We start from the raw sequence: 24,680 nt of genomic DNA on the forward strand, positions 1-24,680 counted from the left end.
AAGCTTATGTGGCCTTCTATTTAATAAGGTCTTATTCTGCTTATCTTCCTAGCCCACGCAAAATTGGGAGAGAGGCTGTCACCTGCTGAGAGATTGTATGCAATGTTATTTACAGGCTTTATCTTGATAATTGGAGGAGTGTTATTCATTTGTGCCTACCTTAGAAAACTCATTTGTTTAGGAAAAGTATTTGATTCAAGGGACTGTGTAGCATACTTTGTCAAATAGTAGACCATTAATATCCATGGAGATTCTCAGTCATCCAGATCACAGGTGCTTTTTCAAGAGGCAACTAGACTTTCTTGTTTTTCTTTGAAGAAGTTTTGCTTCTCATCCAAGAAGCCTTTTCAGCTCCACCATCCAGTCAAAGCTGAAGAAACTTCTTGGATGAGAAGCAAAACATCTTCAAAGGAAAAACAAAGAAGTCCAGTTGCCTGTTGAAAAAGCACCTTTAGGACAGTAGACCATTAATGTATCTTAGAAGCTTCATTAATTTAACTCCCTCAGTAATCTATTATATTGGGGATGACTAGTGCCCCCACAATAAGTATCTGACCAAAAAGTAAAGTCACATTTACATCCAAGATAAAAACAAAGGGCAGTTTTTAATCACAGCATTAAATTTTTATGCAGAACAGTTATTCTATTCATTATATAAACAGTATGAATATGTACCATCTATCCAAGACTGCATGTCTGGGATGGTATAAGAAAATAATCACCTTTGGAATGCTTCAGTAAATTCAAAATTCTTTATATATTGATAAAACTCCAAATGATTGCATAATTCAACATTTTAAAACTATTGTAAGCTTACTGTTCCTATTTCCAAACTTTATTAACATATTTATGATTTAGTAAATAAAGTTATACACATAGTGAGAGAAGTTTGTATTTCTAAGTATGCGTATGCTTTTGAATTATTGTTGACTTTTCAGGAAGGTTGGAGTAGACCCTGCTGTTTGTTTATTTTGGTAAGTTTTTTTCAGCAATGGTTTACCATTATGTGCTCCTTAAGACTAAAGGAGTGTGACTAGCCTGAGGTCACACAGATGGCTTTGTGCCTAAAGCAAGATTCGCAACATCCTAATTTCTGCTTGATGCCTTAATCACTACATCAAAGTGGCTTTTATTTTTTTGTAAGCATCCCCTCCATTATTTTATACCACCAGCATAATGAAATTTACAACCAACCATAAACATTATCTGAGCTTAATACTAATCTGGGGTTTTTATTCTTAACTAGAGTGTTTAATCCTTTATTGCTCTTTCAGATCAGTGAAAATCTCATTTATTATACGAATCTATTTTGGGCTTTGCTGGGATTAGGAATGCCTAATTTTTAATTAGTGGAAGATGCATACAGATTTATGCTCCGAGGTCTTAATATAAACTTTAGATTGCAAATTAACACAGAAATATTGGGGTGGTAGATGTCAACTTTAATTTGCATTATTTCATTTCATTCTAACAAGTAATGATTTTTTGGGTAAATATATCTGTATCTAATCTGTATCTATATCTATATATCATGGAACAAATATAAATCTACTGGTTGCATAGTGTTTAGAATGCAGAATTGTAGCCAAACTGCCCACAGGCTGGAATTCAATCCTGATGATGGGGGTCAAGGTTGACTCATCCTTCCAAGATCGGTTAAATGAGGACCCAGACTGTTGAGGGCAATATGCAAATAACGTTTCAACATTGTAAACCTCCCAGAGTGTGCTGTAAAATGCTAATGGGGTGCTATATAAGCCTAAACACTATTATTATTGCTACATTTATACCTAGAATGTGTCCATATCAATGCACCAATAAAGCAATTTGTGATGCATTAGAACTTAGTGAGTTTGTAAGCAAGGCACTGGTACTTTCAAGGGAATAGCAACACAGGACCTAATATATTGTTATGGGGGTTGCAGGAGGTTACATTTCAGCATGAATAGAAGCAGAATAGATGCAGATGTTCCAGTTTCAGGCATAGGATGACACTATAAACTCAGAGCCCGAATACCTGGGGGCTGACCCTACCTCCCAGAACTGCATTACCAGCCTTCACACACTTAGCCAGTTGATCTCCTGTAAATGAATAGTCAAGAATCAGGATTGATCAAGCAATATCCACTTCAATTTAAACAATACAGCATTCAGCACATCTTCCAATGTCCAAAAGACAGTTCACATCAATTTGGATGCCCTTTAAACTTCAGGAAGTCAACTCCCAGAAATCTCAGCAATAGCTATTATGGCTGGGGAATTCTAAGGAACTGATCTACCCAAAAAATACTTCCAAGAACTAGAATCAGCAAGAAGGGTGGCATTAAGTAGTACTGCTGCTGGAATTTCATTCACCAAATTCTCTTTTTCCATAAAACAAAGATTCCCTTGAATCAAATTCCTGGTTACCTCATGGACATTTCAAGATAGCCTTCTTGGCAACAATATAGAATTGATGCTACTGCCTTCTTTTGAGATGTTTCTTCAACTTCTCAGTCTAGGCAGTAGTCCTACGATTTCCTGTGATTTCCAAGTACTAACAAGGTCTGGTATTGATCACCTGTTTCCATAATCACCCAAGGTACATTAAGGACTTCCACACACTATTATTTCTTATCCTTACATTGATTTCCCTTGACAAGCTGCTCTCAGTACCTCACCTGCGTTCACTTGGAGCCAATGGACAGCTTTTCCTTCCAGCAGTTCCCATTCATCTTTCTGCTCTGCAGCATTCAAATGAAGCCAGAGAACAGCCAGCACTGTTGCCCATATATCTGAGGCCACCTGAAAGCAATGGTGGGAAAAAGATGCTGAATGAGCCTTACACGTTATTCCTATAGAAACGTGCAAAATATTTTTCCAAACGATGGCTAAAAATAATTATTCAGTAACTAAATCAGAAATACAAGCTAGCCATTATCCAGCATTCAAAACAATAGATTGAAATAGGTAATGGATACCATGGTTTTCATTAACAATAGTAGTTAAGACTCTGTTTTTCATGGAGCGAAATTCAGTTAAGACATCTCTCCTGATTATTGTCAACCATCTCCAGTGTCCTAGTCCACTCGATGTCTTAATGCTGAGATAGCTTTGTTGAGCGAGCTAAATGTTCCATGATATGTATGAAATATTGAAGATGTTAAAATGTTTTTAGGGAAAGAGCAACAATAAGATGGCTGTGCCCTTCCATCTCCCATCATGGCAAAGTGAAGGATTAAAGGCAGGGTAAACATGCATTGGCCTGTCTTCCCACCTACTATGACAGCTCCTGTGTTCCTAAAAATGCCTGCTTACCTTCTATTAATGTCACAAAGCTTTTTTTCAGTAACAGTTCAATCTGAACTCTGAAATTTGCTATCCTTTGGACTTTCTGGAATACAACTCTCACAATGTCTTGCTTCGGTCCTGCAGTGATGCCCCCTGTACCTGGAGGATTCTAGAACGCTTGCCTGATTTTAATTCTGTTCTCCTTTCCCTCAAATTAGCTGAATGTGGACTCAAGAAAGCTTTTTCTATTAATAGACAATAATAAATGAATAAAGCTTTTGTAGTCCATTATGAAAAGTTTACAAAAACTTACATTAGCCGGTGCTTTGCCTGAGATCTCAGCTTCACTGAGGTTTAGTATGGCGGCTAGGGCAGGCCCATGAGGCCAGGAGCCATCTGCATTCTGCAGGGATACCAACTTCAAAAGAGGAGATTCTTCTTCCTCGGTTCTGCTTAAGTTGGTGAAAAACGAGATCTCAGATTTCAGAAACCATCAAGGTTTACCTTCAATTTCCTCTTAGCTGGTTTCTTTACATTGAATGTGTCAACTTGCCTCTTTGTATCTTTTGCTGGATGGGCTGAATTTTTGAGCTAAATACAGAGGCAAAAATCATAGTGTAAGAGAGAACTACTAATGTAACTCTGGATTATTTACTTTTTTAATCAAATTCATATGACCAATCATCTCATAAATGTTACCTTCACCTTTTCACTTCTAAAATCCACTCATACCCAAAATATTCATTTGCTGTCCAACTTCTTAACTTTTTACCAAAGAGATTACTCTTAATAAAATGAAATCGGGTTTCAATAAAACCAAATAGCTTTTAAATAATATTTATTTTTATTTTATTTTTGAGTTGAGGCAGAGAATTCAGGTGTTGCATTTTAGATTCGTTAACCAGAGCTGGAACAAGGGAATAAGATCCTTTTTGTGTTATCTGGCTACAGGCAGTCCTTGACTTACAACAGTTCATTTAGTGACCGGTCAAAGTTGCAACAGCACTGAAAAAAGTGACTTATGACTATTTTTCAGTTACAACCTTGGCAGCATCCTCATGATCATGTGATCAAAATTCAGATGCTTGGCAACTTATGACCATTGCAGCATCCCAAGGTCATGTGATCCCCTTTGCGATCTGACAAGCAAAGTGAAGCCAGATTCACTTAACAACCAAGTTATTAACTTATCAACTACAGTGATTCCCTTAACAATTGTGGCAAGAAAAGTCATAGAATGGAGCAAAACTCAATAAATGTTTCATTTAACGACAGAAATTGGGCACTCAATTGTGGTCCTAACTTGAGGACTACCTGTATTAATATGAAGAGATTTAAAAACAGGATTTTGAGGAACAAGTTTCTAGATCTCATACTTACCAATTATTAAATTGCGTTTAATCCCTACTCTACATTTACCATTTAAATTTGATTATCTGCAACATCAGATATGAATCTTTGGGCGGCACAAATCCCAGGTATCTGCTTAAAGGTCCAATGTTGATCTCTCATATTTTTCCACCCCATTCTACCAACCTCACAAAAGCAAAAGGTTGGATATCAGAAGATACACTATAACTTAAAGATATGCAAATGGTAGCCAGGTGATTTGTGGGACCACTCATCTCCCTCTCATTTGTGTTTGTGAACAAGTCATGCTTTAGGTCCCTTTGTGTCAGTGTCACCTGGCTGAATCAAAGAAACATGTCTTTTTTGTGCAGCACCTGCATTTTGGATTGATTCCCCCCCTCCCCCCAACTCCAAGATTTGATCAATCTCAACCCTATCAGCTTTTCAAAAGACATTAAAAATCTATTTTTTCCCTCTGGACATTTGGGATGTTAAATATTCCCATCTCAGGAGGCTGATATCAGGAATGTGTATTTTGTCCTTACTGATGTTACTGTTTACCCAGATTTGGTTTGGCAAGCTTGGACAGTCATATAAATAAACACATTTCCTACTTTTATTATTTAAGTCACTTTGTAGTTACTGACACAAACCACATTCCACGTTCGACTTATACGCAAAATGTAATGGACATTTGTGAAAATGGCTTTTTTTAAAAATTAGGGTTCCATTGTCATGAGGGGAATTACCTTCAAGTGCCATTGGTGGTACAGCACGTGCCTTCCGAGGGCTTCCCATCTTCAAAACTGAACTTAATGACATTGCTCCGAAATATGCTCCATCATCTAATTTGGCAGCTATAGACATTCCAAAATGTTGTTTTCCACAGGAAAACAACTTTTGCAATAAAAGCTGTAATAGCCCAAAATTAATGTTTCCTTCTCTTTGTGTCTTTCCAGTCCTCCGTGAGCTCTGGATGGTTTAGATCAGTACAATATTTCTCAACTTTGACAACTTTTAACATGCATGCACTTCAACTCCCAGAATCCCCCAGCCAAGTGAAGTTCACATATTTTAAAACTGACAAGGTTGAACCCTGCCCCCACTAAAGTATAACTCATTATTTCAATCAGTCACTGAAGGACAGATTTCTAGAGCTCATTATTGTTAACTATAAAACTGCCTATATATTCTTCCCACCATATCACAATACTTTACATTTTGTTATCTGCAAATTCAAAAACAAGACTTTCCGAGGTGCAAATGTTAGGCACTGTCTTAAAGGTCCAATTTTGGACCCCCAACAGTTGTTTCCACCTCAATTCTGCCAGCCTCACAAAAATGAGAGGTTGCAACATAGCCCAAAACCACCTTACACAAATAATATTCTACATTTATTTATTGTATTTATTGATACGAATGAACGTATCCCATGTTTGATCTTCATACAGAATATAAAGGAAATTAATGAGAACATTATTTCTTTTGCTTGTACAATGCCTAACAGGAATTACCTTGTTGGTTATGATACACACTTGCCCATAGAGGTTACCTGAACTTTTACGGAGGATGTTTTCACATCGATAGTTAGATGCTAATGTTTGTGGCATGCAGTTTGCTCGTGATGCTGCCATCAAAGCTGCAGACGTTCCAAAATAAAACAGAACACAGGAAAATATTTTGCAATAAAAACTGTAATAAGCCAAGATTGATTTTTCCTTCTCTTTGTGTCCCATTCCCTGCTGAGTGGTCTAGATCAGTATTTCTCAACCTTGACAACTTTTAAGATGCATGGGTTTCTTAAAAGTCCCAGAATTCCCTAGTGGGATTAAGTCCACACATCTTAAGGTTGCCAAATATTGAGGGATGCTAGCCTAGATTCCAGCAGATGCAGAGGTAGCAAGTACCACCAGTAAACATTAATTGTGATCCCAAATTACTAAAAGGCTGTCCTTCCATCCTTCTCGGAAGGAAAGAGGGGATGTCCTAATGAAGAAATCATTACTGTATTCATTCTTTCGATTTTACAATCAACGATTCTCATTCAGATATTAAAAAGCAACAGCCTGACAGCTCAGGAAGGAAGTAGAAAACCAGCAATCCAGCGAGGTCACTACAAAAATATGATATGTTGATGATACCTGGCAATTAACACCTGGCAATCAATACCTGACACTCGCTCTGCCAATTGTTGGACAGCTAAAGTCCAGGGAGCAATGGGCTTTTTAACAGAAGCTCCACCAGACTATCTGAAGAAACTCAGCTGCAAATCAGTCCCTCATTTGGTTCAATGACCACTCAAGGCCTGGGACTGATCCGCCGTATTTTGCTGCCAACTCACCTGGAAGGGGGACATCTCGGTGGAGGAGAGCTCCTTGAACCGGCTTGCCCAGCTCTGTGTTCACACCCACGTAAGCCGTCTGGGAACACACCACCCCAGAGCTCAGGCTTGTCTCTAGTGCCAGGAGCTGCTTTTCTTCAACCTTCTCCTTGTCCTCCTCTAATTCCTGCAACAGCGCCTGAGCTGCAAGACGGTGAACAGGGAGCCTGCAAAGAAAGGGGAGGGATGGGCAGAGAAAGGTCTGCCATCACGCCACACACCAAGTCTTAATTTGTTGTCAGCTCCTTTTATATCGTGGGTTTCTCTCCGGAGGATCAGCTGACAGTAAATATAACAAAGTTAATAATGACTAAGTGCTTGTGTTGGATTTTAACTCAATGAAGCTGAAAATCTGGAGCAAAAAACGCTTTCCTTGTTGTCTCTTCCCTGAGAAGAGAAAAAGCAGAGCCTGAATGTACCCCTGGAGAAGCACTTCTGTAGCCTGGAAGTAACATAAAAGAACACAAGTGGTTTGTTTTGCATTGGCTTGGGCTATTGGGCTTTAGTCAATATGTTCTTAACTATGTTTTCACAATGAAAACTGCCAGAACAATGATGAATCTAGTCAAATCTCTGGGTCCTTGGCTAAAGGTTTGTGACTCCAGAGGGCAAGAGATGACACACACATCTAAGCAATAAAGTTGATCAAGGTGGTGGCTTCCTACTTTCACTTGGCATTAACATACAAAGGACACGTCATCTCCAAGGGGAAATGGCTCTGCTAGGTGAAAAGCACCTCTCTCTGAATCAACAAAACGGCTTCATCTTTTTCTTGGTTCATAAGCTACTCCTGGCTGCATTGTATGTGAAGAGATAGCTGGGAGTAGGACATGAAGAAACTCTGTGAATCTGAAAAAAGAGGCATCTGCTTCAGGAGTCAGAGAAATATTTTGGATGTGCTCCCACTGACTCATTCATGTGCCTCTTTTCAAGGGTTTCCTCAGCCTTGGGTTATACCTGTCTGTCTTCTCAAGTTGGAGTGAGAACTTGGTTGTTTCTGTGGAAGTCTCATTTTGGAAATTATACCGAACAATGGCTGCCCCCTCCATGGAGCCCGACGCCTGTATAAAAACAAAAGTTGCAAAGGAAGGAAGGGGGGAAAAAGGGAAATTCTTTCTGAGGATCAGGACAATTCTAGCATTAGAGCTGCTGAAGGAGGGCAGCACAGGGTATATAGTCTGCACCACAGGAGGGAGGATTTCTCAGGTTGGTGGGCCTCAGGTGGATCACTTGCCTGAAGTTGCCCCCGGATCTGGGCATAGATGAGGCAGCGCTGACCTTGGAAAATGACCTGAGGGCCTGACCCCACCAGTGTGGCCTCAAGGCCAGAAGGCAACTCCCAGTTCAGAGAGATCCCCGTCAATGCTGGCTGAAGGGCCTTCTTCAGACTTTGCAAAGCCTGCAGGAAACAGGAATCTTATGAAGAAGCAGTATAAGATTTCAGGATGCTCTGAGAAATAAAAGGCAAAATTTATTTTGAAAATATTAAGGTTGTCCCTGCTCTAGCTTTGAGATTATAAAATAGCTTCTGCAAAAACAATCAAAATTTTGACTGCACAGTGTTCTATTCTCCCACTCCTCATGATAAACAGTAGCTTTTGGCTGGAAAGAAGGTAAATGCAGATTTATGCTACAACTGCAGAAGATTAATTTTCAAATAATTATTCAACTGTATTCTGCTTTGTATAGCTCCACCTTGAATGCCATGTCTAGTTCTGGCCTTTACTTTTTAAGCAGAAATGAAAGAACTGAGCAAATTCAGAGGAAGATAAGAAAGAAGATCGGGGAATTAGCATCTAAGCTCTGTGAAGGCAGACTGAAGGCGCAGAGTATGTTTAGAACTCAGAAAAGATGGTTGAGAAGGGATACAGTGGCCCTCTTCAAATACCCGAAAGGGATTGCAGAATTAGTGATGAATTGGGTGGACTTAAAACATTTAAATAAATTTATACATTGCCTTGAGCTCCTAAATGAAGGAAACAAAGAAGACATTATCTTTTATCCCAGAATGCAGGGTATGGAATAGTGGATTTAATTACAGGAAGACAGATTCTGATTTGAAGTTAGACAAAACTTTCTGATAGTTAAGAGCAGTTCTGCAGTGGAATCAGCTACCTAGAGAAGTGAAGAAGAAACGGGGCCTAGAGAGCTGTTGGAGGTCCAGCCGATCCGAATCCGACCGGTTGCGACTAAGAACCTATATTAGGTCTTATCTCGCAGCGATGAGGGCGGCGAGGTGTAATTACTTCTCTGCCCTCATCGCGTCCGCAGATAATCGCCCGGCCGCCCTGTTTAGGGTGACTCACTCCCTCCTTAATCAGGAGGTGAGGGAGGATCCCTTGCAGGGTCGTGCCGAGGAGTTTGGTCAACATCTGTCGGATAAAATCGCTCGGATTCGGACCGGTTTGGACTCCAGCTGGGCAGAGTCTGACGATCAGGACACGGGCGGTCTTGTCAACGTTATCTGGGAGGAGTTTGATTCTCTGACCCCTGAGGAAGTGGACAGGATTATGGGGAGGTTGAGCTCCACCACATGTTTATTGGACCCGTGCCCTTCTTGGCTGGTTTATGCAGCTAGGGAGAGGACACGAGGCTGGTTCCAGGCAGTTATATCTGCTTCTTTGAGTGAGGGTAATTTCCCCACCGTCTTGAAGGAGGCGGTGGTGAGACCCCTCCTCAAGAAGCCTGCCCTGGACCCAGCTGTGTTAAACAACTTTCGTCCAGTCTCCAACCTTCGCTTTCTTGCGAAGGTTGTTGAGAGCGTGGTGGCGCATCAGCTCCCTCTGGTCCTGGATGAAGCGGATTATCTAGACCCGTACCAATCAGGTTTCAGGCCCGGGTACAGCACGGAGACGGCATTGGTCGCCCTGGTGAATGATCTCTGGAGGGCCCGGGACAGGGGATATTCCTCTGTCCTAGTCCTATTAGACCTCTCGGCGGCTTTCGATACCATCGACCATAGTATCCTGCTGCGGCGTCTCAGGGGACTGGGAGTGGGAGGCACGGTTCTTCGGTGGTTCTCCTCCTATCTCCTGGGACGCTTGCAGTCGGTGCTGGCAGGGGGGCAGAGGTCAACCCCTAGGTCTCTCGTTTGTGGAGTTCCTCAGGGGTCGGTCCTCTCGCCTCTCCTGTTCAACATCTACATGAAACCCCTGGGTGAGATCATTCGTGGTTTTGGAGTTGGGTATCATCAATATGCCGATGATACCCAACTTTTCATTTCGACCCCAAACCACCCCAGTGATGCCCTCGCTGTGATGTCCCGTTGCCTGGAGGCGGTTCGGGTCTGGATGGGGAGGAACAGACTTCAGCTCAACCCTGACAAGACTGAGTGGCTGTACATTCCGGCATCCCGGGACATTCAAAATGCTCCATCGCTCTCTATGGGGGGTGAGTTTTTACCCCCCGTGGATAGGGCTCGCAACTTGGGAGTCCTCCTAGATTCACGGCTTACCCTAGAAGACCACATAGTAGCCGTGACTAGGGGGGCTTTCGCTCAGGTTCGCCTGGTGCGTCAGTTGCGGCCCTATCTGGACCGGGATGCCCTGTGTACGGTCACTCATGCGCTCGTGGCCTCTCGTCTTGACTATTGCAATGCTCTTTACATGGGGCTTCCCTTGAAGACCACTCGGAGGCTCCACCTGGTACAGAATGCGGCCGCGAGAGTTGTCTTGGGAGTTTCCCGGTACTCCCATGTTACACCTTTGCTCCGCGAGCTGCATTGGTTACCAGTTGTCTTCCGGGTGAGGTTCAAGGTCTTGGTGATGGTTTTTAAGTCCTTACATGGCATGGGTCCGGAATACCTCAGGGACCACTTGCTGCCGGCGTCGACTCCCCTCCGCCCTGTGCGTTCCCACAGAGAGGGCCTCCTCAGGGTGCCTCCGGTCAGAGAATGCCGGCTGGTGGCCCCCAGGGGGAGGGCCTTCTCTGTGGGCGCCCCGGCTTTATGGAATCAACTGCCGGTTGAGCTTCGGATGGCACCGGATCTTCGCTCCTTCCGGTGCGGGTTAAAGACCCATTTATTCGAACAAGCTGGCCTGGCCTGATGGGGGAAATGTTAGGGTTTTAATGTTTTTTTTTATATTTTGATTGTTTTAATTCGGGCAACAATTTAATCCTTTTTAACTTTTGTACTTCTATTTATATGCCCTGTTCACCGCCCTGAGTCCTTCGGGAGAAGGGCAGTATAAAAATTTAATTAATTAATTAAATAAATAAATAAATAGGCTTCTGTTCATTTGATGTGTTCAGATGGAGGTGAAGCAAGATGTTTTAATGAGGGCACCTGCTCTGAAAGGGAATTGGACTGAATAGCCTAAACAGTACATTCTGTGATTCTATGAATTATATCTTGCAACTTTGGTTAATACTGGACAACCTATGCCTGACTGGGTCATTGTTTCAGAAATATTTCTAGCATACAGATAGATTTTATCCCATCTGATGGCTTCCAGTTCAGAAAGAGATGTCATACAGGTAATCTTTGACTAACAATCACAACTGAGCCCAAATTTTCTTCTGATAAGTGAGATAATTGTTAAGTAAGTTGCTTGCCCCATTTTATGACTTTTTTTGCTATAGCTGTTACGTGAATAACTGCAGTTAATAACATGATTGTTAAGTGAATTTGAGTTCGCCACTGACTTTGCTTGTGAGAAGATCACAAAATGTTATCACACGATCATAGGACACTGCAACTGTCATAAATATGAACCAGTTGTCAAGCATCCAAATTGTGATCACAGGACCATGGGGATGCTGCAATGGTTACAAGTGTGAAAAATGGTCATGTCACTTTTTTCAATGTCATTGTAATTTCAAACGGTCACTAAACTTATAAGTTGACTATTATTAATTTCCAAGTTCCAAATTTATTTATTTATTTATTTATTTATAGGACTTATATCCCACCCTATCTCCCGAAGGACTCAGGGCGGCTAACAATAACATATAATAAGTACAGAAATTAAGATAAAATTAAAATTAAAGTCATCTGTGCAATAAATTAAAATTAAAAATTAAAAATAAATTAAAAATTGTAAACATAATTAAAATGCCTGACAGTCCAGGTCAGCCAGATGGAAAAGGAGTGTTTTGAGGCTGCAGCGAAAGGACTGGAGATCTTGGGCCATCCAAAGCTCAGGGGGGAGCTGATTCCATAGGACTGGCACTCCCACAGAGAAGGCCCTTCCCCTGGGGTTCGCCAGCCGACATTGTCTAGCCGACGGTACCCTGAGGAGGCCTTCTCTGTGTGAGCATACTGGGCGATGGGAATTCGTTCCCGGTAGCAGATGGTCCTGCAAGTATCCCGGGCCTAAGCCATGTAGGGCTTTAAAGGTAAGTACCAGCACCTTAAATCTCACCCGGAGGGCAACCGGTAACCATTGCAGCTCATGGAGCAGAGGTGTTATATGGGAGTATCGGGGAGCTCCCACTACTACCCGTGCAGCCGCATTCTGCACCAGCTGAAGCCTCCGGGTGGTTTTCAAGGGCAGCCCCATGTAGAGAGAATTGCAGTAGTCTATACGGGAGGTAACGAGTGTGTGGGTGACTGTACGTAGGGCATCTCAGTCCAGAAAGGGGCACAATTGGTATATTAGGCGAATCTGGGCAAATGCCCCCCTAGCTACAACTCCAATATGATCTTCAAAACTGAGTCATGAATCTAGATTGCATGCTCTATCAACGGGAGGTAACATCTCTCCTCCTATAATCAAAGATGGAACCTCTTGGACTAAACGAGATGACGGTATGTAAAGCCACTCAGTCTTGGCTGGGTTGAGCCGAAGCCTGTTCTTTCCCATCCAAATCTGTACCGCTTCCAGGCAACGGGACATCACATCGAGGGCATCACTGGGTTGGTTCGGGGTGGAGATGAAAAGCTGGGTATCATCAGCATATTGATGATACTTCACCCCGAAGCCACGGATGATCTCTCCCAGCAGCTTCATATAGATGTTGAACAGGAGGGGCGAGAGCACCGACCCCTGAGGCACTCCACAACTAAGGGGCCTAGGGCTTGACCTCTGCCCCCCTGATAACACCGTCTGCGAACGGCCCGAGAGGTAGGAGGAGAACCACCGCAGAACGGTGCCTCCCACTCCCAACCCCTCAAGACGACGCAGTAAGATACCGTGGTCGATGGTATCAAAAGCCGCTGAGAGATCTAATAGGACCAGGACAGAGGAATAACCTCTATCTCGGGCCCGCCAGAGATCATTCACCAGCGCGACCAATGCTGTCTCCGTGCTATACCCGGGTCTGAAACCCGATTGGTACGGATCCAGATACTCAGCTTCCTCCAGGACCAAAGGGAGCTGCCGTGCCACCACGCTCTCAATGACCTTCGCAAGAAAGCGAAGGTTGGAGACAGGACGGAAGTTGTTTAAAATAGCTGGATCCAATGCAGGTTTCTTAAGGAGGGGCCTTACCACCGCCTCTTTCAAGGCGGCAGGGAAGTACCCTTCACTCAGTGAGGCATTGATAACTGCTAGGAGCCAGCCTCGTGTAACCTCCCGAGATGCATAGACCAGCCAGGAGGGACACGGGTCCAACAAACATGTGGCGGCACTTAGTTTCCCCATGATCTTGTCCACTTCATCCGGAGTCACAGGATCAAACTCTTCCCAATTGTTCTTGGCCAAATTCATCGTTTTCCTCTCGTCAGATACTGCCCAGTCAGAGTCCAGACCAGCCCGAATCTGAGCAATTTTGTCCACCAGATATTTACTAAATTCCTCAGCCCGTCCTCATAGGGGGTCCTCTCCCGTCCCTTGATTTAAAAGGGAGCGGACCACTCTAAATAGGGCGGCCTATTTAACATAACAATGACAAGGCTCTATATCTGCTACCCCAAAATATGTTCCTATATTTGTGCCTCATATAGAACATGTATTATAAATCAAAATAAACAGTGGGTTTTCACATTAGTTCTTGTTAGCACTAAAGAACTGAATCCATGTAATTTCTGATGCCCCCCTATATCTCAAAGATATTAAGCCACTGCAGCTGAAATATTAAAGACATATAATAATGTGGCAGCATAAAAGATGCTAAATCCTGGAACTATATATCAGTGACATGCAGCAAAGCTAAAGCCCGTGAAGAGGAAGAGACCTGACCTTGGCCTGCATGCGTTCTTTGCCAGTGATGAATTCGGCACTGCCTCCAGCCGCTCGAGCAATGCCTTTGACCAGGGATGTGGAAGCCCCTTCCCCAATGCCAAAGGAAAAGCACCTGTTTGGTGAGGAAGGAAGAGGGCAGAAGCTGATGGAAACTAAGTGACAAGAACATCAAGAAAATAATTTCAGCCTCTCTTCTTACCCGTTCTGTGTGCCTCTGACATATAGCCATGCTGGCTACATAACCATGGAAATTGTCTTCGGACAATGCTGGCTCCCTCAGCCAAGATACGGAGATGAGCATGTGCACTAGAATCGGACATGAGTGACAGGGAAACCTTTACCTTTACCTTTTCTTACCTGTGGCAACGACTGTTACGTCGAACTTCAGCAATGACCTCATCTGTATTGGACACTTCTCCATCAGTGAACACAAAGATCTGTGGAGATAGAGAGCAACTTGAAGTGAAAACTGTAAAGGGCAGAGAGAAGAAGATTGGAAGCAGGCAAGAAGAAATGTAATTTGAACTTCCTATGGCTAGTCAAAGAGACAACAGGACTAGAATGAAGCCAAAGCTTTGCTTAACAATCTCTAAAGGTAAAGGTAAAGGTTACCCCGCACATGCGTGCTAGTCGTTTCCGACTCTAGTGGCCGGTGTTCATCTCTGTTTCAAAGCCAAAGAGCCAGCGCTTGCCTGTGGACGTCTCCGTGCTCATGTGGCCGGCATGACTAGATGCCAAAGGCACACAGAACGCTGTTACCTTCCCACCGTAGTGGTCCCTATTTTTCTACTTGCATTTTTACGTGCTTTCGAACTGCTAGGTTGGCAGAAGCTGGGATGAGTAACAGGCGCTCACGCGGCACTCGGGATTCGACCCGCCAAACTGCCGACCTTCTGATCGACAAGCTCAGCATCCTAACCCACTGAGCCACCGCATCCCTTATTAACAATCTCTACATCCCCCAAAATGGCTTGGTTCAAGACATGATGACCTGCTGTCTCTGTGTATAGTTACTGTTTTTGTTCTACCAATGTTGGTGTTCTGTTCCAGCCTACGATCAGCCCTGTTTGAATGTCAGGGACACCCTGTTTTTATAGTCAACAGGCTGGAAAAACCCAACCAAATAAAGAAATCAAAAGTTCAAACAAGAGTTAAACCAAAAGTTCAAACAAGAGTTAAACAGGAATAACAGACCAGGACTCTAGCAGAAGATCTTCAAACGGTTGCCTTCAGCAACCAGCACCTCCCACACCTTCCCCTTTTATCAGCAGTCCCAAGGCGTGGCTTCTCATTGCCTTCTCCTTCTCTTACCGAGTTGCCTCATGGCCTTTCTCAACCTTGCCTCAGAGCTTTCAGGCATCGGGTAGCAGTCTGCATCTTTATGGGGTCCTCATACATCAGACGCATATGATTACAAAACCCCACAATGTTGTCCAACAATGGATTAGGTTGGGCCAGCAGGGGTGTGCCCCAACGAGCTGCATCACCACAGAGAAGGCATAACACAAACCCCACCTTATCCCAGTCAGTGGGGAAATCAGCTGCTCTCACGCTGATAAATAGCTGGCATTGTCCCAGGACAGCAGGAAAGATATCTGGATTGCCATTAAATTTATCCGGCATCGCAACTTGGCATTTTCTCCTGGCTGGTGGTGATGGTGGTGGTGCAGCATGGATCTGTGCTTGTAATTGAGCCACCTGAGCTGCCAACAAAGCAAGTTGCTGGGTGAGCTGGGCATTCTCAGCATGTAGCTGCTCCATAATAGTAAGGGGTGGGAGGCTGAAGGCAAACTGTTCTGTTACAGCCTACGAATGGCCCTGTTTGAATGTCAGGGACAACCCGTTTTTATAGTCAACAGTCTGGAAAAACCAAACCAGATTTATTTACAAAGAAATCAAAAGTTCAAACAAGAGTTAAACCAAAAGTTCAAACAAGAGTTAAACAGGAATAACAGACCAGAACTCTAGCAGAAGATCTTCAAACAGTTGCCTTCATCTCCTCTCACCGAGTTGCCTCATTGTCTTTCTCTATTCTACTCTGCTGGATTGCCTCCTGCTCCTAGCATCCCTGAATAGATCCAGCTGTGAATCATCTACGTCCAATACCTCGTGCTCACATGGCTGAGTCTGATGAGGAACATGACGGGAGGGGCCAGGCTGAGAGTCCTGCAGTGTATCAGAGCCTCCCTCTGACACCAAAGGCTCTCTAAACCCCTCCTCCTCCTCCTCTTCAGAATCATCAGACTCAGCTGCCGGTATCACAGGCTGATGCTGAATCACAACAGTTGGTGAGATCTGAGTAACTGTATGTTGGCTTGCAAAGTAGTCTCTAGATTAGAAATTTGACTTGATCACAATAGCACAAGCAAATTTGGTTTTCATCTTGGTTTTCTTGATGGCATATTGACAAAAATATGCCCAATCTGATCAATAGTATTTATCATTAATAAAGAATGCTGCATATAGTATTGGTATAACTGAGACTGATAACCTAATTCAGTAGTCCCTAACTTTTGCGGCTTGGCAGCCTGGCTGGAGGCGGGGGAATGGGGAACTGGGCCATGTGAGTGGTGGGCTATTGCGCGTGTGCACAAACAGCTCTACTCATGCAAGAGAGAAGTCTTTGGGGTGTGGTTTCACGCTCCTTCATGCTTTCATAAGCCAAAAGCTTTTGCAAAGGGACAGAAAGCCTGAAGTAGTGTGAGATCACTCCCCTGAAGCCTTTCATCTGTTTACAAAAGTTTTTGGCACAGAGAAGAAAAGACTTTGTGGGCATGGTCTCATGCTCCTTCAGACTCACCGATGCTCCAAAAGAGAATCCAGTGTCCTGCTCAGGCAGCCTCAGTCAGTCAGCAAAGCTGAGCAGGGCACACTCATCCCAATCAACCTCTGCTCTCACAGCTCCATTTTTGGAGCATCGGGAGCAGGTAGCTTGGCAGCCTGGCTGGGGTGGAGAGGGGAACTGGGCCACGTGAGTAGTGGGCACACATGTGCATAGCTCCATTCATGCAAGAGAGGAGCCTTTGGGGTGCTGCTCGTGTGAATGGAGATGCATGTGTGCACTGGCCCACTTCTCACATGGACTGGTTCCGAATAAGCCATAGCCTGGTAGTGGGCTAGGGCCTGCAGATTGGGGACCCCTGACCTAGTTTGTATCTTCCCTATCTTATTAAAAGTGGCATGTGAAGACCTTAATGATCTAATGCCATGATGGGCTGTGGAGGTTTATGGACCCACCAAGTAATGATCATTACGTTTGGAAGAATATAAGAGTAGTAAATATAGAGAATGCAGATTAATAAGTGGAAGAAAAACAGAAATGTATCTGTGAAATTAAAAACAAGAGAAGGATGTAATAGATCTAAGTGAAGGAGTTTTGGTCTTATAGAATAGAATAGCTATACTGTATATACAGAAATGAAAATGAATATTTAACGATGGATGAAAGGTCCCAATTGTACGTTAGAAAATATGAATTAGCCTCATCTAAATCTATTTGGCTGCAAACATGAAAGGTTGCAAACCATGACTATGCTTGTAACACTTACAGCATATAATAAAAGTAAAACTTCCTTCTAAGAGTCCTTATTTGGTAGTTATGGACATTATGCTTTTCTATAAATCTTTTTGTGCTCGTGCATAAATCTTTTTATTGAAAAGTTTTAACATACATTTTATCTTTAACAATCCCCCCTCCCCCTCCCATACCCATCCCTCCCTACCCCTCCCCCCTTTCCCCCCCCCACTTCCCAGAGCTAAGTACAGGGTATAAAAACAAAAAAAACCAATCATGAACATCCAAATGCTAACAACCATAATCTATCACTCTCTAGCTCATATAGGATTACTACAAACACTATTACTATTAAATATATAAAAAAAGAAAAAAAGAAAAGAAAGGAAGACTTATTCAAATGCTACATAAAACTTTTTAGTCCCATATTTGTTCTGGATATACTCAATCCATTTTCTCCACTCCATAATGTAACGTTCTTGCGAGTGATCTTTCAAATAAGCCGAAATCTTTGCCATCTCTGCCAGGTCAGAAACCTTTAAAGTCCATTCTTCTATAGTTGGCAGTTCCTCCTTCTTCCAATATTGACCTATTAAGAGTCTTGCTGCCGTAATTAAATTCAACATCAACTTAGTGTCCACAACAGTAGCTTCTGTAATTATACCCAACAAAAAGAATTGCGGACAAAACTTTATCTTTTGCTTAAAGATCTTCTGCATGTTCCACCAAATTTTTATCCAAAAAGCCTTAACCTTTTTACAAGTCCACCATATATGAAAATATGTTGCATCTTCATCACCGCACCTCCAACATTTGGGCTGATAATTCGGATACATACTTGCCAGCTTTTTAGGATCTAAATGCCATGTAAATTTTACATTCCTCACCCAAATCTTTTCCCACGTGTCCATTGTAATAACTTCTTGAATGTTTTGGGCCCATTTTATCATACAATCTTTAACAAGTTCTGTTTCTGAGTCAATTTCTATCGGTGCAAGATATATCCGTTTGATATGTGCTGGACCCTGATTTCTAATTTGCTTTATCTGATAAAGCTCGTGCATAAATCTTGATTCTATGTAAAAAGAAAGATCTTATTAGAATTGAATACCTGTCGAGGATGTTCTTCAAGGCATGGCTGGCTGTAAATGGCGTTCAAGGGTTTTACAATCTCTGTGCCTCCCAAGTCACAACGCAGCTCCTTCACACGTTGGACAGATGTATCCATGGTCTGCTGGGTATACTTAACACTCTGCCTGTGGAAGGCGCCAGAGGGTGAAAGCTGTTACTAAGCTCAACCAAGTTCTCCCAAACAATCTTTTATATATTCCTCATATCCACAAGAAGCTACTCTTCATCATCTCACTTTTCATAGCCTTAAAGTACAACCACACAGACCAAAGCCATTCTTTGTAATTTATCATCCTTAAAATGCTAAGAAGCATAGAGAACCCAAGGGCTCTATATGGCTATCAAGAAGGCCAAAGACGACAAGGGAACACCTCCTCAGGACCCAATAGGAGATCTCAAGGTCATGAACTTTCACCCAATTATAATTTTCATTATAATTCATGATAAATGAGGAAATTACTAGAAACACTGGGAGAAATTAAACTATGCTTACTTACTTACTTAATTTATTTATTTATTTATTTAATTTCTATACCGCCCTTCTCCCGAAGGATTCAGGGCGGTGTACAGGGCAATAAAATACAATAAAAAGACAATGTACAAAAGTTAAGATAAGAATTAAATAAAAAAGCCCAATTGCAATAAAAGTTAATTAAAAATTACAATTAAAATACCCCAAACCCATCAGACCAGGCCGGCTTGTTCAAATAGGTGAGTTTTCAGAAACATTTTTTAATGTTTCTTTATGTCAGTAAAATTTAGTTTTTGTGTTTGCATTATTTCTCTTTGGATTGCAGACTCTCAAAAGTGAAGTGGGGCCCTACAATCCGAAAATTCCATATGCCTCTGGTCTATGATAAAGCTTTCATATGATTTTCAAGTTAAGAAAAGGGATTTCAAGGAAGTGGCACATGCAAGACATTGTGTAATTTTTTTTCTTCTACTCCTAATTTAAGGACTTTGGAGTTTCTCCTATTTAACCCTGTATTTCTTTTAAAACCAAATTATCCATTTAATTCTTTCAAAATATTCTTTATGTAACAAGTAGAAGCTGAAGAAACCAAGAAATAAAAAGATGGACAAAAGGCATCTTTTAATACTCACGGGTAAAATGAGTCATAAGTAGAGCCAAAGCCATAGATGTTGAAATAACATCCCAGAGGGAGACTCTTTAACAAGAAAATCAAGGTCTCCTGAAATGGAATGGGGGAGCGAGAGAAACATCTGGAGTCACTTTAGATATCCCAGCACATCCTTTCAGACTCAAAATGACAGTTTCCATATTTATCACCTCCACTTTTCTGTAGTCCTTTGCAAAGTCAATTGTTGTGTTTGGATGTAGGTTATAGGGATTTGGGCTCCAATTATCATCACAGCTCTCACTTTGTGACCTTCCCTAGACACTAAATCCAGTGTACTTTACAGAGTTGTTTTAAGTCAGAGGGGTCTGACAGGTCAAAGGGAAAGGACCATGTACAGTAGCATAAGCACCTTGAAAGATCTGAGGAAATTCTACACAGGCAATAGATGTAGCCTATAAATATTGTAGACCATTAGTTCTCAACCTTTTCTTCACCACAGACCCCCTTTAAATAGCTTTTGTGGCCATAAACCATGGCCAAAGGGACCCCCCAGACTTAAGATTTAAACCATGACATTTCTTCAAGCCTTCACGGACCCCCTGTGATGACATAGCAGCCCCCCAGGGGTCCGTGGACAGCAGGTTGGGAACCGCTGTCATAGTCCACTTTTCATTCTCCATCTTCAACAATCCAACTGATTCATCCACTTGTCTACCTTTAAAGTACCTTAGCACTCTCGATGCGTGACAGTGAGCCAAAACTGGTACCCATGCTGCCAGAGCGATCCAGTAGGAAGATAAACTCTCCAGGAACATGCTGACCTGCTTTAGCAGCTAGAATCTTGGGGTACAGGCTTAGCAGGAGGGCTGGGTCCCCCATCAGTGAACCTATATATTGCAGGAAGAAAAGCAGTCAGTAGGCATTTCACTCAAGGCAGGACTCCTCCAATTCTTAGGACTTCCACTTCGGCCACATGATAGCTTATGCCAAAGATGAAGAACCCGTGTTCCTCCATATGTTGCCGAGTTGCATCTCTTAGCATCCTTTAGTGATAGGCAGGCTAAGAGGGATTGCTGAGTACTGTAGTGAAGAGGCATAAATTCCCTCCTTTGTCTTCAGCTTTGCTCACCTGGGGCAGCTCCAGATTTCCCAGCCTCCAAAATGGCACTGGTCTTGTGAACATCTTTGTAATATATCAGCAGTTCCACATCACGGTCAAATTGGTGCCCTTTAGCCAAGGAGACCTTTGGGAAGATAAGCAAAACCAAAGTGCTTGCAGGTTGCAGTTCTAACCCTGTTGTGGAGCCCAGGCTATGAATTCTCAAAGTAAGTGCTATGCTAAGTTGCTAAGATGCCACAAATGCTGCCTTGCCTTAAGTCTTCCATTAACAGAGGATCCCTTTTAATTCTGATAGGAGCACTGATAGGAGCAGATCACCCAGATCCCTAGCCATTTGGCCCACTCTAAGAGGACTTTCAGAGGACCTGTTCATCCTTGCAAGCTCATCTACTCTTTGCGAGAAAGACCATTTATAAAACCCGGTGTTCTCCCATTTGCATAAACTTTGCTTTCTGGGAATGATGGGAATGGTAGCACAACATATCCAAAGACTACCTGATTGGGGAACAGGCACCTGGGAATCTTCTGGCCATGTATAGTCAGCCCTTGGAGCCATAAATAACTTCATCAAAGCAAGTGAGTTAGGGATTTACTCATTATTTCTAAATAAATAATATGTATTATTTATGTACAAATAATTATTTGGGAAACCACGTACGAGTAGCCCTTGACTTATGACCACAATTAGGTCATAATCTCAGTCATTGAGCAAGACCCCCATATGACTGCTTTGCTCATTGACTACAGTCCCAGCAGAGAGACACTTGTGTGCAGCATGCGCTGGTCCTGCCCATGGCACTCTTCACTCCTTTCCTTATCAAGCTGCTTCTTGGCTCAGGAGCTGAATGTCTTTCCTGCCAAACTCCAAGCAGGATTTTCAGCCCCTGAAGAGAGACGTTTGTGCAAGGCTTGTGCTGGGCCTCTCCCATCCATCAGGCACCCACACTTCTTGCCTTACCATGTAGCCTCTCTGCTTAGATTTTGATGCCCTCTCGTCTCTGGGGGCTGGCTGAAAGAACTATTTGCCAAAGGAGTTCAGATCCCCTTGATACATGAAAGGGAAATCCTTTGATTGGGTGCAAGAATGTAGCTTTTTCAGTCAGCACTTATAAACCAGAGGGCAGATGCAACAGCATCTGGGAAAGCTAGTAGAGAAGATTGCAAATGACACTTACTGTACATGATTAGAAGGTGCTTGGCAACTGGTTGTAACTGTGAATAGGTTGTCATGCACTTAGACAGTGATCACATGACTGCTGGGGTTTTGCAATGGCCAGAGATGCTTTATGGCTGTAAAGCATCTTTTCTAAGCTACCGTAACTATAAACCATCATTAAATGAAGAGTTATTAAGTTGAGGATTATCTGTAGCTCTACTTTTCAGCAGACCATTTTTTTCAGCAGTTCTAAAAGGAACTGCATCTGGCAGCTCCTAAGCATTTAGAGCCCTCTATTGGGGCAGCAGCACCATTGCTTTTCAGCATCAGTCTTAATCCCACATCCCATTTCCGTTTTTTTCTTCTAAAAGTCAGTTCAAATGGTGTGAACAATCCTGTATTTCATTTGGCTGTTAGGTTCATACAGGTTACAGGTAGTCCTCAACTTACCATAGTTCGCTTAGTGACGGTTGGAAGTTACAACGGCACTGAAAAAAGTGACATGGCCATTTTTCACACTTATGATCGTTGCAGCATCTCAAGGATCACGTGACTTACATTTGGATGCTTGACAATTCACGTTTATGATGGGTTGCAGTGTCCTGGGGTCATGTGATTACCTTTTGCAACCTTCTGACAAGCAAAGTCAATGGGGAAACCAGAGTCACTTAACAACTGTGTTACTAATTGAACAACTGCAGTGATTCACTCAACAAATGTGGCAAGAAAAGTCATAAAAAGGGACAAAACTCAGCATACTTCTCATTTAGCAACATAAATTTGGGGCTTAATTGTGGTCGTACGTTGAGGGCCACCTGTACTGATGAGGTGTATGAAGTGTGCAGGTGCTGGAAAAATACTTTTTTACCCAAAGTTTCTCCCCATCCAAATCTTTAGGTCCTAAGCAGCCTTACCTGGGCAGCAGTGCAATCCTCCAACATATTTTGTATAAGACTGCATTTTGAATCCACCCGAATGATGCCATAGGGGGACTCCACCTTGGTGTTGAGGCTGAAGGTGTAGGGCAGAGCTTCTCTAGACACTCTTGGTATCTGCTGGGTAACGGTGCCCCCTTCTGAGCCTGATAAGAGATAAGGGATTCCTGGGGATAGCTGCCTGAATCTGGGGGCAGCAGGACACCACCTGAAACAAGAAAGTGGCACTGGGGTGCTGGGATTATTGAGCTGGACCAAGACAGGTTCAGAGCCCTGTATGGCCACAATTCTCACTCTGATTTTGGATCCCAGTAGATGCTTTACTTGGACTTCAAAGCTAAGCAGGGAGGGATATGCTTACTACTTGGCTACCATGGAAGAAACCAATGGGAAATCACTCCTGCCAAGAAAAGGAAGTGTCCATGAAGTCACAAGGAATCCTGCTCAAATTGGAGAATTTGTCCTAGTCAAACCCAGCCTTCTTCATGAAGATGGTGTGAGAAGAGGAAGGGAAGAAAAGCACTTTATATCAGTATTTCTTTTTAATTTGGAAAGGAAAATAATGGGATGCGATAACGGAAGGTCTCTGAATTCTTTGCACCTTCTTATACTCATTTGGCGGGCACCATCTTGCAAAAGTCTGGTCTAGCAACTACACACCATTTTGAGCTCTATCCATGAATAAAAATAAAGAAAATGGTAAAGTTAAATGGAAAGGATCAATGACAGCATGCCTCCTTCTCAAGGTTCTTACTTCAAGAGTTTATTGTTCTAACGGCAAACTATAGCTGTGTTTGCACAATGTGACTGAAACACTGCTTAACTGCACATCCCCAAAGATTGTACAGAATACATCGACTCCTATGCAAGTATCGTACATTATGCCTTCATGTCTTGTATGAATAGAGCCACAACTATTGGTTTTTAGGATGAAACTGAGTTAACTGTCCCAGTGCGTGACACCATTGAGCAAGGAAGGCAGGGAAGGTGCCTATTGGAGTCCTTGCTTTGGGGGCCTCCATGCTGAATTTAGGAATATAGTTGGTTACCTTCAGGAACATAGCGGGGGTTCAGGACAGCTGGCAGGACAAAACGGACGGCCTCATCTGGTTCCACAGCTAGAGCTTGAACGTAGCGCAGTTTCAGTGTGGCCTTCGCACCAGGAGGAAGATTGCCCAGTTTGCATGTGAAGATGTCACTGGTATTTTCTTCTCTCTCGAGCAGAAAAGCCTGGCGGCCTTCGCTTAAGGCATCGTCGTATTCTTGCTTTGCCTGTGTTGAAGAGGGAGAAAGAGGACAAGATCACTGATTAGAGTGGTCACAAATAAAGAGCCTCTGGGACTTTGGGTTTTAAAAAAATCCCAGCCAGCAGTGGCAATTCACTTTCATAATGTTCTCAAGAAGACTGCACGCACTTACTCATCAGCAACCTTTCCAGATAGTATTCCTTTCAAATGAAAAACACTTTCACATGTTTGGGCAGTTGCACTGTTCCTACCACCACTTAACTTTTCACTATGGTAGAGGAACAAATGTCATCAAGAAAATACATCAAACCCGAAGGAAATGTATTTAAGTCTGTTTAGCATAGCAGACTGTGATGTGTAGATTTCTTGAC

At 42.8% G+C, this 24,680-nt stretch overlaps 1 protein-coding gene and 1 long non-coding RNA gene across 2 annotated transcripts in view; both read right to left on the bottom strand.

Moving 5' to 3' along the window:
• Positions 1-603: 603 nt before the first annotated feature.
• Positions 604-3,721, bottom strand: LOC310648311. The gene is made up of 3 exons (XR_014494060.1): positions 3,584-3,721; positions 2,661-2,784; positions 604-2,082 (listed from the first exon to the last, which is right to left on the bottom strand). It is a non-coding gene; the product is annotated as an uncharacterized lncRNA (long non-coding RNA).
• A 1,854-nt stretch (positions 3,722-5,575) lies between these two features.
• LOC310648228 (von Willebrand factor A domain-containing protein 5A-like) overlaps positions 5,576-24,680 on the bottom strand; it is a gene marked incomplete at its 5' end in the record, with an annotated part of 29,816 nt that continues 10,711 nt past the window's right edge. Inside the window, 13 exons of the mRNA XM_083375973.1 lie at positions 5,576-6,259; positions 6,962-7,167; positions 7,958-8,061; positions 8,235-8,399; positions 14,122-14,236; positions 14,482-14,561; positions 18,750-18,894; positions 19,874-19,962; positions 20,578-20,738; positions 20,981-21,095; positions 23,042-23,399; positions 23,447-23,462; positions 24,112-24,334. Coding sequence (XP_083232099.1) covers positions 6,015-6,259; positions 6,962-7,167; positions 7,958-8,061; positions 8,235-8,399; positions 14,122-14,236; positions 14,482-14,561; positions 18,750-18,894; positions 19,874-19,962; positions 20,578-20,738; positions 20,981-21,095; positions 23,042-23,399; positions 23,447-23,462; positions 24,112-24,334 — 2,022 coding nt within the window. The 3' untranslated portion in view covers positions 5,576-6,014. The remainder of the gene's footprint in view (positions 6,260-6,961; positions 7,168-7,957; positions 8,062-8,234; positions 8,400-14,121; positions 14,237-14,481; positions 14,562-18,749; positions 18,895-19,873; positions 19,963-20,577; positions 20,739-20,980; positions 21,096-23,041; positions 23,400-23,446; positions 23,463-24,111; positions 24,335-24,680) is intronic.

The sequence above is a fragment of the Vipera ursinii genome (genome assembly GCF_947247035.1).
Source record: "Vipera ursinii genome assembly, chromosome: W".
NCBI lineage: Eukaryota > Metazoa > Chordata > Lepidosauria > Squamata > Viperidae > Vipera > Vipera ursinii.